Below are 16,647 nucleotides of genomic sequence, written 5' to 3' on the forward strand. Positions count from 1 at the left end.
TACGTTCCATGCTAATTGCAGATTAGACCACCTACAGTAGCATTCCCGAATACTTTACAGACTGCATCATCAGTATTCACTTTATGCCACTTATCATTTGGTGAAATTTATCTAATCAACTTACAAGTTTTAACTTTTGAATGACTTGAAGCTCCCATCAATTCAAAATTTGAACAGAGATAACTTTTCCTCATAGAATAACTTTTTTCAAAACACTTTCATTCTCAATAAAGTCTGTATTAAACACATAATTATTTCTCCATACCTAAAGTTGACAGCAAATAACACCAAAATGGACTTACCATTTAGAAAGATGGCATGCAAAATGCTTAGAATCAGATATATTAATTTTCAACCAACTTTCGAAACTAATAGTGTAGAATTCATCTCTCTTTTCTGACGTGATTATTGAACTCCAAGTTTAATATTTTATAGGTATAATTATAATATTATAGTCGTGAATTCTCTAACAATTAGAAAAATACTAATAAGTGACCGACTGTGTTGAAGAAATTAATTTAATCCAACTTCTATACATCTCCCAAGTTGATTAACCTATAAAATAGGGTCAAGGGAAAGGCAAAAGGACTGACATACGTTTAATTAACTTGACGTTAAAACGATGGATAGGCAGGGAGTGGGCAGAAGGTGTCCGTACTTTCTGGTTTCCATCTTTCCCAAGTGAACTTTCATGATTAATTCAACCCTATCATTATCAACACCTACATAAATCACACTTTCACAACATTAACCAAAATATTTTGCTCAATCATTATACTCATCTCTTCCATTTTTCTATTTTAACATTTCATGAACATAACTTAGTTTTTGTATTTTGTGAAATTTATATATTTAATTTTAAAATTTTAATCATGATTTGATAATAAAAATTAAATTCGTTTAATTAAATTTAATTATTAATCATAAACTATACATATAATTATAAGTTTAGCCCATATTTTTCAATTCAATCATTCTTGTAATACTTTCTCTAGCCTAGAACCTGTGGCGGCTTGGGAAACATCCCTCCATTCTCTGTCGATAGACCCATCAACAAAAGATCAGTAACTCGAAAGGTTTGATTCTAGTCGGCCTCCCATCCTTGCAAGTTAGCTATCTGCTCCTATTGGAAGGTTATCATCCATTATATAGCCACCCATTCTTCTTTTGAGAACACGATTTTTTAAGTCATCAACTTTGCCCCACAACTTAGAAAGAATGATAGAATGTGTATCATCACAAAAAAAATTTTTATACATCCTAATAATGATCTGATAATAAAATTATCATGTTGCCACCAATAAATACGAAACCTCACCTATAAATATCCCATAGCATGATGAAAAAAGGATAAAAACTTAAGCATCCTAGTCACCTTACCCACCAACTTCCTCTGGCTCTATGCCTAACTCGGACCAACTAATCCTCCTCAACATTACCATATCTTCCTCCAAATCTTCTCCTTTTAATACCTCCATTAAAAATTTTAAATTTTATACTTCTTAAATTTTAAAATTTCAATATAAATGCATAATATAAATGCATAAAACAATTGGTAATCTAGGGTTTTTTACTAAAAAATATAAAAAATTAAAAAATTCGAAAATAATACATGAAAAAATGTAATTACGAAAATGGTATGTCAGGGTGGTCACGCCAATCTAACAGGCAGCACCACCCTGACAAACAGTACCAAAACAGTAAAAAAATTGAAAAAAAAAAGGGGACATGTTGGTGCCAGAGGCGGCACCGGTGTCAGCTGCTTTTGGTGCCGATTTGACCCCTCATGCAGAGGGGTTTTGTATTTTTGTTTGGGGGACCATAATATATGGTCCCCAAGCTTCATTTTCGGCAAAGAAGAAGAAGAAAAAGAGAGAAGAAGGGAAGAAGAGAAGAAGAAGAAAGAAAAAGAAGGAGAGGAGGAGAAGGAGTAGGCAGGCTGAGAGAAGAAAAAAGAGAAAGAAAAAGAGAAGGAGAAGAAGAAGAGGGAAGGAAAAAGAAGGAAAGAAAAAGGTAATTTTTTTTATAAATTTGAGTAATTAATGTTAGTTTAATAACGTTTTAGATTTAAATCAGATATAATTTTTATTTTTATTTCTTTCTAAGGTGTTATTTGGTTAAGAAGATATTAAGGTATGTTCGTATTTATTTTATATTTTCATTGAAGTATTAAGCATTTATGTGTAAAGAATATTTTTTGTTATTATTTTATGTAATTTATTTGTTAAGTGTGTGTTTTAGGTTGTTTAAAAGATTTTTTAATTTATTTGACTTATTATAGAATTTTTTATCTTTTATTTTTTATGTGATCGGGATTTTAAACTTTTACAAAAATAGTAAAAATTTAAAAATTAAAAATATATTAATGAAAAAAATACGAGAAGAAATAAAATACTGAAAAAAACTTTATTGGGGAAAGTGGTGGTGACGAGTTTTTGTTAAAATAATATAAAAAATAAAATATGAAAATAGTATAATTAAAAAATAAAATCCGAAAATAAAAAATACGAACAAGGTGCCAAAGTCAGTTACTTATTAAATTAATATAAAAAACTTAAATAATACATTTGAAAGATTTTATGCTAAAATAAAATACCAAAATAATATATTTTAAAAATAATATCTGAAAAAATACGAATAAAATGCTAAAATCAGGATTATTTATTAAAAAATATAAATAATACTTAAATAATACATTTGAAGCATTATGCACTAAAATAATATAAAGAAATAAAATACGAAAATAATATATTTTAAAAAATAATATACTGAAAATAAAAAATTACGAAGAAAGTATCAAAATCAGGATTATTTAGTAAAAACCCTTAATATAAAGAAACAGTTAATTAATACATTTGAATTTTTTTGCTAAAATAATATAAAAATAAAATAAGAAAATAATATATTTTAAAAAATAATATACTGAAAAAAATACGAATAAAGTGCTAAAATCAGGGATATTTATTGAAAAATATAAAAATACTGAAATAATACATTTAAAACATTATGTACTAAAATAATATGAAGAAATAAAATACGAAAATAATATATTTTAAAAATAAGATACAAAAAATACGAAAAAAGTGTCAAAATCAGGGTTATTTATTAAATTAGTATAAAAAACACTTACATAATATACCTAATACATTTGAAACATTTTTGCTAAAATAATATAAAAAATAAAATAGGAAAATAATATATTTTAAAAATAATATCTGAAAAAATATGAGTAAAGTGCTAAAATCAGGGTTATTTATTAAAAAATATTTAAAACACTTAAATAATATATTTAAAACATTATGTACTAAAATAAGGGTTTTAAAATTAAATAATCTGAAAGTAATATATTTAAAAAAAGATCTGAAAAAAATACGAAAAAGTGTCAAAATCAGTGTTATTTATTAAATTAATATAAAAAATACTTACATAATACATTTAAAACATTTTTGCTAAAATAATATAAAAATAATATACGAAAATATTTTACTTATTATCATTTTAAAATAATAATAATATTTGTATTTAAATTGGATATATTTAATTTTTAATGTAGTATAGCAAAAGAAAATGTTGTCGAAAAAATTGTTTGCTATTTTTTATTAAGTTATTCTAATAAATATTTAAAATCTATCAAACAATAAAATTAATAACCGAAATTTATTTTGAAATTGCGAGCATCGTAATGGCTTCATTGATCAATAAGAAACTTTCTCACATATGTGACACGATTAATAATACGGTAATATATTGTTATTTGTTACATAAGGGTTTCATTAAAAAAATCTAAGTAATTTAAGAAAATAAATTATGTTATTATAACTATTTTTGTAATTTAACCTTTATCGGGACTCGTACCGCATATTAAGGCGAGGTAAGAACAAGAGAGGAGACATGGACAAGCATTGGGGGTTACGACCGGAGATATATTGCGGTGTGGGAGAGTCGGATGGCTCGAAGACCTCGAGATGGATATGTCTTCCGATTTGCGCCCATCATTAGAGTACATACAATGGTACTTTAGTATGGGGAAGCCATATTTACTTGGTGGACAGTCGACTATAGTCCCCCCACGACGCGCAAATGATCTAGGGCATACGAGCGATGGCGATATAGAGCCCGATCCACAGCCAGATGCTGAGCATAACCCAGAGCTGGAGCCCGAGGTACAGCCGGAGGCCGAGTCCGAGCGATCGCATTCACATTCGACTGATACTTCTTATCATCCAGATTTGGCAGGCAATGACTATTTTCCGTGCTCGTCATCGCATTCACTTTTGGTCGATACTTCTTATCATCCGGATTTTGCGGGCAATGACAATTTCTCGGGCTCATCGGGCGGATACCATTACTGATTTGATATGTTTAGGTCGTACACCGCAAAGATAGCACCTCTCCCGCCCATATCCACCGTGATTATAGCACCGCCCGGCCGTATCCATCTGCGGTACTCCACTCCCTCTTGGGTTGTATCCACCGCAAAGATGGCACTCCTCCGGCTCAAGTTCATCGATGCCATTCGAGCCATATGATTTTTCTTCTATGTATCGACACCTCACTGCGATCGAAGAGGATGTTGGTCGTCGCGATCACCCACAACGTGAACGTCGACCTCGGCAGAAATATACCCCTAGGACCACACCATCGAACCATCAATTTTAGGGGTTTCTTTGGTTTTGATATTAAAAAGTTTGTATTTTTTGTATATATTTAATTAGATTAATTGAAACTTTTAAACGTGGAACAAAATTTGACCATAACGTAAATTAGATTAATTTGGACATTTTTGAACATTAAAACACTAAAACTTGTATCAAACTTAGTCTTGTAATATAAATTGGAACAAACTTTAAATACATTACAACAGTAATCTAATTTGAACATTAATTAAATTGGAACATACTATTACCGGTATATATAGAGATTTCATGGGCGTATGAAATAGATGATACATATTTAGTTATATATACAAGTTGAGTAAATGTAAACTCAACCTGCACCTTGTTTGTATATGTCAATTTGTTGATTGAGTGTAGGTATTTGGTAAAAATGTTTGGTTATGTGTGCTTCATGAGAATTAAATGATGATTATATTAAGTTTTATTGTGTAATTGACCATGGGATCCATGAAATGGTGAGTTCATGATTAGTTGTAAATGATATTATGATAAATATCATAAGGGTAATTTACCATTTGTTTTTAGTTAATAAGGGTCGGAGCTGTGGAACAGCAAAGCAAGGGTAACTTTAAAGAATAAATTGTACTAATTGGCTAAATAAAAAATTCTAAAAATTTTATGGTAAAAAGATATGTGAGCTTAGTTTCTAGAAAAATTAACGGATCTTAATTTGGAGTTCTGTTGCTCCAGATATAAATAAATTCGTAACTGCAACTCCAAAAAACAGCTTGATAGATTTTTAACAAATAGAGGAATATTTGCAATATAATTTTTTTCATATAAAATAAATACATTACAACATAAGTTCAATTCCTACTTGATCGTGACGATTGTCCGACATGATAGTTTCGCTGCGGGCATTTACTCCGATTATGACCAGCTAACTTGCATAATCCACAACGCGTACCGTCGGATTTCTCCCTAATGTCCATTTCATTACGGATTCTAGTTGATTGCGGACGACCTCTTGGATTCTGCGTAGCCCTCATGCAGGACAAGTTCGAAAGTTATCGAAGGCACTTCCCATGTAGGCAATTCGGGCAGAGGTGGAATTCGTTTTCCCATACACGTAACGTGCGATTGAGTGTGTACACATCTTCGACAAATTGTTCAACATTAAGGTTCACTTTAGCACACGCGCGCAACGACATGCGCATTACGGGTAATGAAGTGTTTGGAATCTCCTACAATCGCATTGTCTATTCCGGAGATCAACTCAGAGGACCTAGGTGGTAGACCGGTCGACGACCAATGGTCTCCGTAACTCGAACGTTTCAAGGCGTCGTGAATATATTTCTACATTCATCGACCTCGCCATCCGACGGTTTGCAACCATTGCATCCCTAATATCTTCGACAAATATGTGTCCCGCCTCAATCTGGTTAACTTGTTGTTGACCCATTCTTGGCATCAAGGTAGCCAACCTGTAGAATGTAGCCGAGAAGACTGTTGAAATCGGAAGGTGTCTTGTTTTCAACAATACAGCGTTGACCCCCTCAACTAAGTTTGTGGTCATTTGACCATAACGAAAGCCCTCGTCAAAACTTTGAGCCCATTGCCACGGCTCTATAGTACCCAACCACTGTCGGAAAGATGTATTTGTTTGACCCTCCATGTCACTCTCAAGTCGAGTCATCATTTGGCGAAAAATGTGTGGCTCTAGCTCATACGCTGTATATGTATTAAGAATAGATAAGTTACAGTATTGCCCTAAAAACTTATATTAAAAGGATAAGGCAATCGTTTACCTATTTTCACAAATTGTCTTTTCCAGTCTGTATTTTTATAATCTCTAATGAAGTTAGCTGCGATGTGACGGATGCAGTAAATGGATCTCCATGGTACACCGGAACGTCTAATGGCGGCAATTAATCCTTTCCCTCTATCAGAGATAATACAAATATTATCGTTGCTAATAACATACCTCCGCAGGTTGGTAAGGAAGAATTCCCACGATTCCATGTTCTCCTTATCTACAATGGCAAATGCTATCGGGAGCACGTTCCTATTGCCGTCTTGAGCAACCGCATTAAGTAAGATCTGTGCATATTTTCCATATAGCCAGGTCCCATCCACTTGCACAAATGGCTTGCAGTGGGGAAATGCGCGCACACATGGATCAAACGTCCAAAACATCCGATGGAAAATTCGTTTTCCCAAGCGTAGTTGGTCATCCGGCCGTAATAAGGTCGGTTCAGAACTCAATAACGGTCCTCGGTGCGTACTCCCGCATAGCGGCTATCCATCCCTGTAGCTCATTATACGACGCATCGAAATCCCCATACAATTGCTCCATTGCCATCTGTTTTGCTATCCATGCCTTTCGATATGACACTCGATCATCGAAATCGTGCTTGTATTTTGACAATCGATCAAACTTTAATGGTCGGCATGTCCTTCACCATTGGCATGATACACGTCTGATAGTTTTAGAATCAAGTTTTCGATGATCTTCATCATACGTGTTGATGTGCATGTGTGAGGCCCAACAAATTTGCGTATCTCCCACATCTGCGAATTTTGAATAAATGCACTCGTACCGCCAATTGCGGCCTTCCCCGACTTCCAACACTCCCAATATATAATGTCGGTTTCGACATCGCAACTTTATAATCTCTGATATATTCATGCTATACCGCTTAATAGCAATACGCACTCTTCTTTACTTTGAATCTACGCCGACGAATAACTCCTCGGGATCGAAATTACTGGCCGATCGGTGAGCGGGAAGTATTTTGGTACTCAAAACTTCGGCTACATGCGCCGCGTCGGGGTCTATGAGCGACATGTGTGGCCCAAGATTATTGTGAATCACAACACGTCGCATCTGGTTCCCGACCGAAGACGCGTTAATGTTTCTATCGTCATTCACGTCTTCATCATCAATATCATCGGGGACATCGTCCACATCGGGATCACTATCACTATCGACTTCTTAATAACAAGGATCACTACTATCGTAACCATCATCACCAACCACATCCATATCGGGTGTAACATTAAGATCGATATCGATCCCACCTATAGTCGATTCACTATCAACGTACGATATTGGAGCCACCATGCACGGTTCTTGAGCTCTATGTTCTTCACCATATGCAGTGAGATTTTCATTTTCCTCCATACCGGCTAACTCAGCAAATAAGTGAATCGGTGTATTTTTGTCACTCCCATTCCCACAGTAAAGAGCGATCATTGTCTCCACGTCTTCGTCGTCTACAAGTTCCATTTCAGTGAATTTGATTGGATCTGTCGAAACTGGAAACTTGTAGAAAAGTTTCGAGATCCTTCTCCCACAACGTCTGACAATTTTTACGTTAATTCTTCCCTTCATATCATCCAACGAGACATTTCTATTAAATCTCATTGCTATTTGTTGCCGACATTCAAATATACATCCAACGGTTGTTGTCAAGATAATTCCATTGAAATAAACGCATACTGAAAAAGCGATTATCCATCTTCAATGCTCAATCATTAAAAAATAAATAAACTTTCTCAAAATAATTTCGAACACCAAATAAACTACTTAAATAAAAAATTTAATTACTCAATATGCAATTTTTGTCATTCATAAGCTCATAGTTTTTCAGTTCTCATTTTATACATAAATAACATTTATCTTTACATTTAACCATTTAAAATCAACCTAAAACGAAGTTTTTACCTAATAATATAAAAATAAAATAAAATACTAAAATAGGTTGTTTGAAAGATTAAGTGCCAAAAGTGTCAAAAATGGTACTTAATCTTTCAAACAACTTATTTCGCTATTCTTTTATTTTTATATAATATGGGTAAAAATCTACCTAAAACACATATAAGAAAATAATATATTCTTTACATAACATAAATAGGCTTTTTAGGTTTTTTAACAATAATAATAACTAACAATAATTATGATTTTTACTAACAATAATAACAATATTCATAATCGACAACAAAAAATAATAAAATCAACAATAATAATAACAGCAAAAGCACATTAACAATATAAAATTCATTATTTAAAAAAAATTATACCTTCTTTTTTCTTCTCCTTCTTTTCTTCCTTCTCTTCTCCTTTCTTTCCTTTTATTTTCTTCTCCTTCTTCTTTGAATCTTGCTCCGGGTTCTTGGTTCGCTTGGTTTTATAGTGCTTAGGTCTTTGCTGTGAGACCTACACAACTGGTGCCGCCTCTGCCAGAGGCAACACTGGTGCCGCCTCTGGCCCCCACATGTCTAATATTTTATTTTTTTTTCGTTTTTCAGCTTTTTTTTTTATTTTCAGAGTTTTTTTACTTGTTTTGGTCTTGTTTGTCGTAGGTGGTGCACTTTGTCGAGTGGCGTGACCACCCTGACTATACCATTTTCGTAATTACTTTTTTTACTGTATTATTTTTAAATTTTTAATTTTTTTATATTTTTTAGTAAAAACCCGGTAATCTATTAATTACTTTTTAATGAGAAACATAAAGATATAATAAGCTAAAATGGTTCAAATATATGGTAATATTTTATTTAAATAAAAACACTTGTGATCGTACATACAAGACACGTCACAAATTTAAAAAAGTTTAAAATCTTGTTCGATAATGTACCGTAGCAAAATTCTGAAAGGAAAAAAAAAAAAAATGAGAGCTGGTTACAGAGCTGAAATGGGAATCATGGCAGACAGAACAGATTGCATGGAGCCTAAGGTTAAACATCTGACTCTCTCGTTCCATTCACGCCGCCAAAGCTCACCTTGGGTTTGAAAAAGCATTTAATGGATCCTCATTATTAGAAATCTCCCATTCCAATATTCATCATTGCAGTGATTCCCTTAGCCAAAATGGTGAAACTTCCCTACCAGTACCCCCAGCCTTTCTATGCTTTAAAAACCCTGAATATAATATATCTTCTATTTTGTTTTCATCTTCTCGTGTATTCTTTATCCTCCCAATTTTTCCTTCCACAAAATCATCCTATTTGACTTGTCCATAAAAAGAATTGGCTTACTATCCAAAAAAGTTGGTTCCATTATCTCCTCCTCCTTCTTCAAGGGGTTTCAAAGATGTCAGCTGCTTCATCTTCTATGGGGAAAACCTCAAATCATAAGCCATTGGACCCTTTTGCTAAAAGCTACCAACCTCAAGGTCCTCAACCGCTAAATATCTATTTTCCCCCTGAGTCGCCTTATTACTTCCATTGCCATCCTCCTCCAAGCTTTCATTATTTAAATATATATAACTCAGGAAAGCAGCCACTTCCATGGATTGAAGTGTTCAATGCCCCAAAACATATAAACTATGGGTCTGAAGGGATTGTTGGGAATAGGAACAAAAGTAAATGGAGGTTACTTCCTCCACGGTTGAAGTCGGCGAAGGAGTTTCCAATGCATAGGCAAGAAGTTTGGGTCAAAAAAGTGAAAGCTGGTTCAAATCACGCTGAGGAACAAGCCAAATTTGATGGAAAGACTTCATTAATGATCAAAAACGTCCCCAATCACTTTCAGTAGTTTCTCTTTTTCTTTGTCATTTTCATTTACCCTTTTTATGTTTTCATGCTACTAATTTCCCATGGAGTCTTGGCATACATGATCCATCTCTATCACTATCTTTAAGTTTCCCTGGGGTTCATAAATGAACCATCTGGTAATGGTCTCTGCAAAAGCTGGGGTCTTCAGTTTTTGTTGTCTCTTTCTGTCTACGATATGAAAGTAGTGTATGCATGGATCATTTACTCCACCATAACATGACATCGTAAAGTTCGCCATTAATGTAACTGCATGTTCATGTTACAATGTTTTGTTTTTAATTGACATTGTACACATTTTTCTTTTGATAAAATGAAACAGAAGGATTGATTTGCAGCGCGTGTTGGATGATCACTGCGGGACAGAAAATAGAAAAGCTCAACCGGGCTCTTATTTCTGCAAATCTGAATATGATTTCCTTTATCTTCCAATGGATTTTGGGTGATCTTTTCATTTACTTCTATGGGATTATTGAGTTATCTTTCAATTTTATCTTGACCCTAATACCATTATTTTCCTTCAGGTTTCACTTAAATCTGGGATTTGCATTTGTTAATTTTACGAGTCCTGTTGCTGCATTGAGGTTTTATAAGGACTTTAACAACCGAGAATGGAGCTCTAGACTTGGCAGGAAGAAAATCTGTGAAATTAGTGTTGCCAAATTCCAGGTAATATTAATCATTTTCTATCATTTGAACTTTGAAAGTTTAAAGAACTAAACTAAAAATGGTAACTTTGTAGTTTGAAAAGTATCTCTTATGGCTTAGAAATAGTGATTTGCTTTATTTGAAGTTTTTACCTGGTAACAATGAAATTGGTTCCTCTTCAATTTCTTTCATGACTCGATATCTTAAATACTTCAGGGTTTGATTTTCATGCCATATTCTTTTTGATTGAAAAATTTTTCCAGGGAAAAGATGCATTGAAAGAAAATTTTGAGCACTCTTACTTCGCGTGTCATACAAACAAGTACTTGCCAGTGGTTTATACCCCACCACGGGATGGTTTCAACCGCTCTAACCCAACTGTTGTTGGCAGACGAATCCACGTAACTGCGACACCAAAGGATCAAAAGGTGATGATCATGACCCAAAGGAAGAACAAAAAAGAAGCTTGACTGACTTCCCTTTTTGCTCCATGTTCTACATTATTTAGGTTTAAGCTCTCTTTATAAACTTTTGGTCGATAATCTTAGGCAATATATATAGTGCACCAGTACTTCATATGATGCATGTGGACCCTTGTTTTCATTCTCTCCCCCGATGAGATGAGCCATCGGGGGTGAAGTGGAAACATAGATCCTTTTTCACCAAATATGATAGGGTTTGCTTCCTTTGTTTTCATTGTCTCTCCCTAGGCGGATTTCATGGCTGTTGTTGGTGTTGAAGGTCTAGGGTGAAATGGAAACATGGGTTAGGGTCTTTTTACATGTAGCTTGTCTCAATGTTAAGTTTTTCGATGCCTTCAAATGTGTTATCTTATGTTATTGAATTAGCATAGCATGAGCCCCAATTCCCTTGTGATTTATGCTTTTCCTATGCATTTGGTAGTTTAAGGATCCAAGTCTTTCCCTCTTTTCCTTTAAAAGAAGCCTTTACATAACTATGTTAGGCTATTTTGTGCTTTGAGATTTGAGTATTAGCATTGGTTTGTCCTATATTATTAACAATTTTAGTAAATATATTAAGATAATTAAGATGATAACTATTAAGTTTTATTATTAAAATGGTAAAATTTGTGTAACTTAGGCGTTTAAAATTATATCAAAATTTGAATGTTGGATAAGAAGTTTAATTTTTGGATAGGTTGGGGTATGAGTTATGGTAAGTGATATGGTTTCAAGGTTGTCACTAGTATTCATACAGAAGTGAAAACACAAGTAAATTGGTAAATGGTAATGCAAAAGTGAAAACATAAGAATAAATTTAAGTAGACTGGTAATGCAATTTGGTGTAGCTATTACTTTTAAGAGTGTGTGTGGGAAAACATATATTTAGAGAGTGTTGTTGGCGGGGTGGAAAAATGGAGCGATGGGAGGAAGAAGTCAAGTGTGGAAAAAGAAAATAAGAGAGAATTATGTTGTATCTTAATGCGTAAAAATTAATTTATGTTTTTATGTTTTTTAAATAAGTGGTTGAAAATAAGAGAAAAGGTACATATTAATTTAAGATTATGTATTTTTAAATTTTTATTTTTAATTCTATTAAATAATGGATGAAATTAAGCACATGAAAATAATTATTTTTTCTATTTTTGTTTTTCAGTTTTTCAATTTTTCGGCTTTACTTGACATTAGTAAAACTTTCCCAAGCATTTGTTGAATAATAATAAATTTATGAACGTATATACTATTCATACATATCGACATGCCTCATTAGATAAGGTTTATATTTATCTTTTAGCTTTTATAATGATTTATTTGAGATAAGTTTTGAAGGTAATTTATCCAAAACTATTATGCTAAATTCAGTGAAATAATGAAGAAATTAAAAATTAAAAAGATTGATAATAAATCTTTTACATGAAAAATCTCTTCAAAAAAATATAAAATTAAAAATTATAAGTACAGATAATTTTACTAAAACGGTAAAATTAAAGAATATAAAAGATGGAGAAACTTGAATATTTTTTAGAGCGAAAAAAATGATATAGGCTAAATTTGTAAGTTAAATAAAATTGAAATAATTTACACTAATCAGAGTTCAATAGTAAACTAAAAATAGAGTTTAATTGACAGAAAAAAAGTTAAAAAAATATGAGGTATAATTTCGTAAATTTTCACATTGACTCTTATTTTTAAAACACTTTTTCAGCCAAAACCTGTCATGGACTTATCTTGAACTACACAGGATATTAGCTGAGTCGAAATTGTGTTTCAAAAGTAGAAGACTTTTAGTCTTCGACTTGTGCATTGTCAAATCGAAATTGAGCTAAGTCTGATTTTCACGAATGCAGTGTGTTATCTTTTCAAAATTTACATACAAACAAGAACCTCTCTTATACGAAACGGTAATACATTTTTCCCTCCTATGACCAAGTTATCTCACTTCAAATGAGTCAATTTCACTGGTTATCGTTGATCTTTCCAAAACATAAAGACAGCCAATTATTTTATTTTTCATCAAAATGAGTGTAGCGACCTAAAAATTTCGCTTTGGTCACTAATTGAAGCGATTTATTAAAAATTTAAAAATCGACTTTTGATTTTAAAAAAGGGAGTCGCCACTGATCCTTTTTTCTAGGTGTGATCGGACACCTAATAAATCCTATTTTTTTTGTAAAAGAAAATTTATTTTTTAAACAAAAAGAAGGCCGAGTTTAGGTCTACGTCAAAAGCCAGAGAAAAAATAGGGTTCAGGAGTCGGTTACGCACGAGAAAGGTATTAGCACCCTCGCGACGCCCAAAATTGGTATCTCGTTAAATATGTGTTGTCTTAATTTTCAAAAATGCGAGTTCAATGTAACATTTAATCATGATCCGACCAAAACACGAGAAATTTCAAGTTTTTGGTTTTTTTGAAGGATGTCTCGTTTTTAACACGAGCTAACTTGATTCACGCAACATAACGATGAAATCACAGACTTAATGTTAAAATCGGTACGTTGCCTTATTTATAAAAATGTTTCTAAAATAATGATAAGAAAAAAAACCGGCGATGTTATTGTAACAAAAACTCATAAGTAAATAAACGATGCAAAATAATAAGATGATTAATAAAAAGTATTATAATATAATATTAGGATATTAGAGTCATAATAAATAATATTTACAAGAAAAAAGTAAAAATGTATTAATACCATAATAAAATAATATATTATAATAAAAAATAACAATATGTACAAAAAGATATATACATACCAAATAATACATAATAATATTAAAATAAAATAATAAGTAACAATAGTGAAAATAATAAGTATAATAATGAATATAATGATATATAAAAATAATACTATATAAAAAGTATATATATATACACGTATAATAAAATATATATTAATTTTAAAATAAATATAATAGGGTAAAAATAGATATAATAATAATATGTACATAATATGGTATTAAAATATATATATATATATAATATAGTATTTAAAAATGTATACATAATATATATTAGGAATAATAATAATAGTAAAACAACCATTAATAATGCTACATGAATAGATATACATAGTAATAGTATATACATAACATAGTTATTAAAATATATACGTAAGATAATATGTAAGAAAAATATATAAATAATATAGTATTAAAGATATATACATAAAGTAGTATAAAAATATATAACTAATGATATTAACATATATACATAATAATATATAAAATATAATATAAAAAATGTATATATATAAAAATGTATACATAATATAGTGTTAAATATTTACATAATACATAATATTAGAAATAATAATAATAATGTTACAAAACAATTATTAATAATACTTCAAAATATATACATATATTTGTTAAAATAAATACATATTAATATTAAGATGATGATAATATTAAAATAACCATTGATAACTTTACATATAAATATATATATACATATAAGTGTAATAATAGTATTAAAATTAATATTAATAATAATGATAATAATATAATAATAGTAGCTATAGTAATTGATAATAGATAGTAAAAGGAATAAAATGATAGTAATAATAAGAAATTTAATAAATAAAGTTATAAGAATAATATAAATAATATTTAAAATAAAATAAAATAGCAAAGATAATATAAAAATCAACTTAAATCTAAAAAAGACTAAATTCGGAACAAAAACGAAGTTTTGGGGCAATTTTAAAAAGAAACAAAAAGAAAAGGACTAAAAAGCGATATGCGTGTAACTTGGGAGGACCAAAAGCGCAATATTCCCTCATCCTAAAACGCAGCGCATGGCATAGGACCAGATCACAAAGCGCCACAAATTTCGGGGCCAAATTAAGAAATATTAAAAATTTAATTACGAAAACATAAAAAGGCGGAAGGGCCATTTGCGCAATTAGACCCTTAAGTAAAAACACGCGGATCCTTGAAGCGGGTCAGGTCAACACGCGGGTTAGCTCCAAAACGACGTCGTTTTGGGGTTAAAAGGCAACCCCCAAAACGACGTCGTTTTGAGAGGCTATAAAAGGCTAAATTTTTTCAAAAAAAATTCATTTGCAGCAGAGTGAAGAAAAAAAAAGAGAGGCGAGGGGGAGAGGGAGGATTTCCGGCCAGAGGGTCGGTCACCGTCCGGTCTCCAGACCGTCGCTGGCCGTCGCCGCCAGCCACCGGACACTGTGGCCGGAAAAGGTAATTTTTTTTTATTTTTTTATTTTTAAATATATATATATATATATATATATATATTTGTATATGTTTATAGTAGGAAAAGAAAAAAAAAAGAAATCGATTAGAAATAAAAAAAATCACCTTTGTTTCCGATTTTGATTTTTTGTTTTCTGGTTCTCTGATTTTGGGTTCGTTCTTCTAATTTTGGTAATACTCTATCACTGTTTTTTGTGTTCTTAAAAATTGAATATATGTATTTTTCAATTGCCAAAAATCTCCTCTTACAAAATGTTTAGATCTGGCTTTTATAGCCTTTACAAGTTCTTTTTCTACTATTTTTTGTCCTTTCTCTTTATTGTCTTGCAGGTGCAACTTGTTAGAGTTCGGTGGCTGACATGGGCGGTACTGAGGTGACTGGTGGTGCAGGCGGTCAGTGGGTAGTTAAGTGGCTAGGGTTTCAGCTTTTCTAAAACCCTAGTTTGACTAATGGGCTAATTGGGCTTGGGCTAGGTAGTTAGGTTTTTGGGCCTTTGGGATTTGAATTGGGTTAAATTTGGGTTTGGTCTTGGGTTTATTTGTATGGGTTTAAGTTTAGTTGCAATGGTTTATTTTTGTAAAAAGCCCCTAGGGTTTCAGCTTTTCTGAAACCCTAGTTTGACTAATGGGCTAATTGGGCTTGGGCTAGGTAGTTAGGTTTTTGGGCCTTTGGGATTTGAATTGGGTTAAATTTGGGTTTGGTCTTAGGTTTATTTGTATGGGTTTAATTTTAGTTGTAATGGTTTATTTTTGTAAAAGGCCCGGGCTAATTTGGGCTTCTACAATAAGAGCTCTACGGGATACTTTAATGTTGCTTGACTCGATGCTAATTCTACAACTAGTTGAGTCTAAAATGAGGTTTTTCTTTAAGTCAGGCATATGTTTGACATTTGACAGTGCCCTGATTGTCTTGACGTACATCTTGACTTGAACAGTACCAACACCGGTTTTTTTATTAGATGAGTCATTCCTCATGCGCACAACTTCACCTTTAACTAAATTGTATGTGGAGAATCAGTCCCTATTGGGACACATGTAAAAAGAACACCTCAAATCCAAGATCTATTTGGATGTAAGCTCGGAGCTTTCACTTTTTGACACAAACAAGATATCATTACCCTTGTCATTGGCCAAATTAGCACCAGCTAAATCCTCCT

General features: G+C 32.0%; 1 protein-coding gene across 1 annotated transcript; it reads left to right on the forward strand.

Annotated features, from left to right (window-relative positions):
- The first annotated feature begins 9,711 nt into the window (after positions 1-9,711).
- LOC108484921 (protein terminal ear1 homolog) lies at positions 9,712-11,290 on the forward strand. Its single transcript, XM_017788803.1, has 4 exons — positions 9,712-10,151; positions 10,495-10,614; positions 10,697-10,841; positions 11,084-11,290. Exons 1-4 carry the CDS (start codon positions 9,712-9,714, stop codon positions 11,288-11,290), a joined length of 912 nt encoding a protein of 303 aa, XP_017644292.1.
- The last annotated feature ends 5,357 nt before the right edge of the window (positions 11,291-16,647 follow it).

Source organism: Gossypium arboreum, chromosome 6, assembly GCF_025698485.1.
Source record: "Gossypium arboreum isolate Shixiya-1 chromosome 6, ASM2569848v2, whole genome shotgun sequence".
Classification (NCBI taxonomy): domain Eukaryota; kingdom Viridiplantae; phylum Streptophyta; class Magnoliopsida; order Malvales; family Malvaceae; genus Gossypium; species Gossypium arboreum.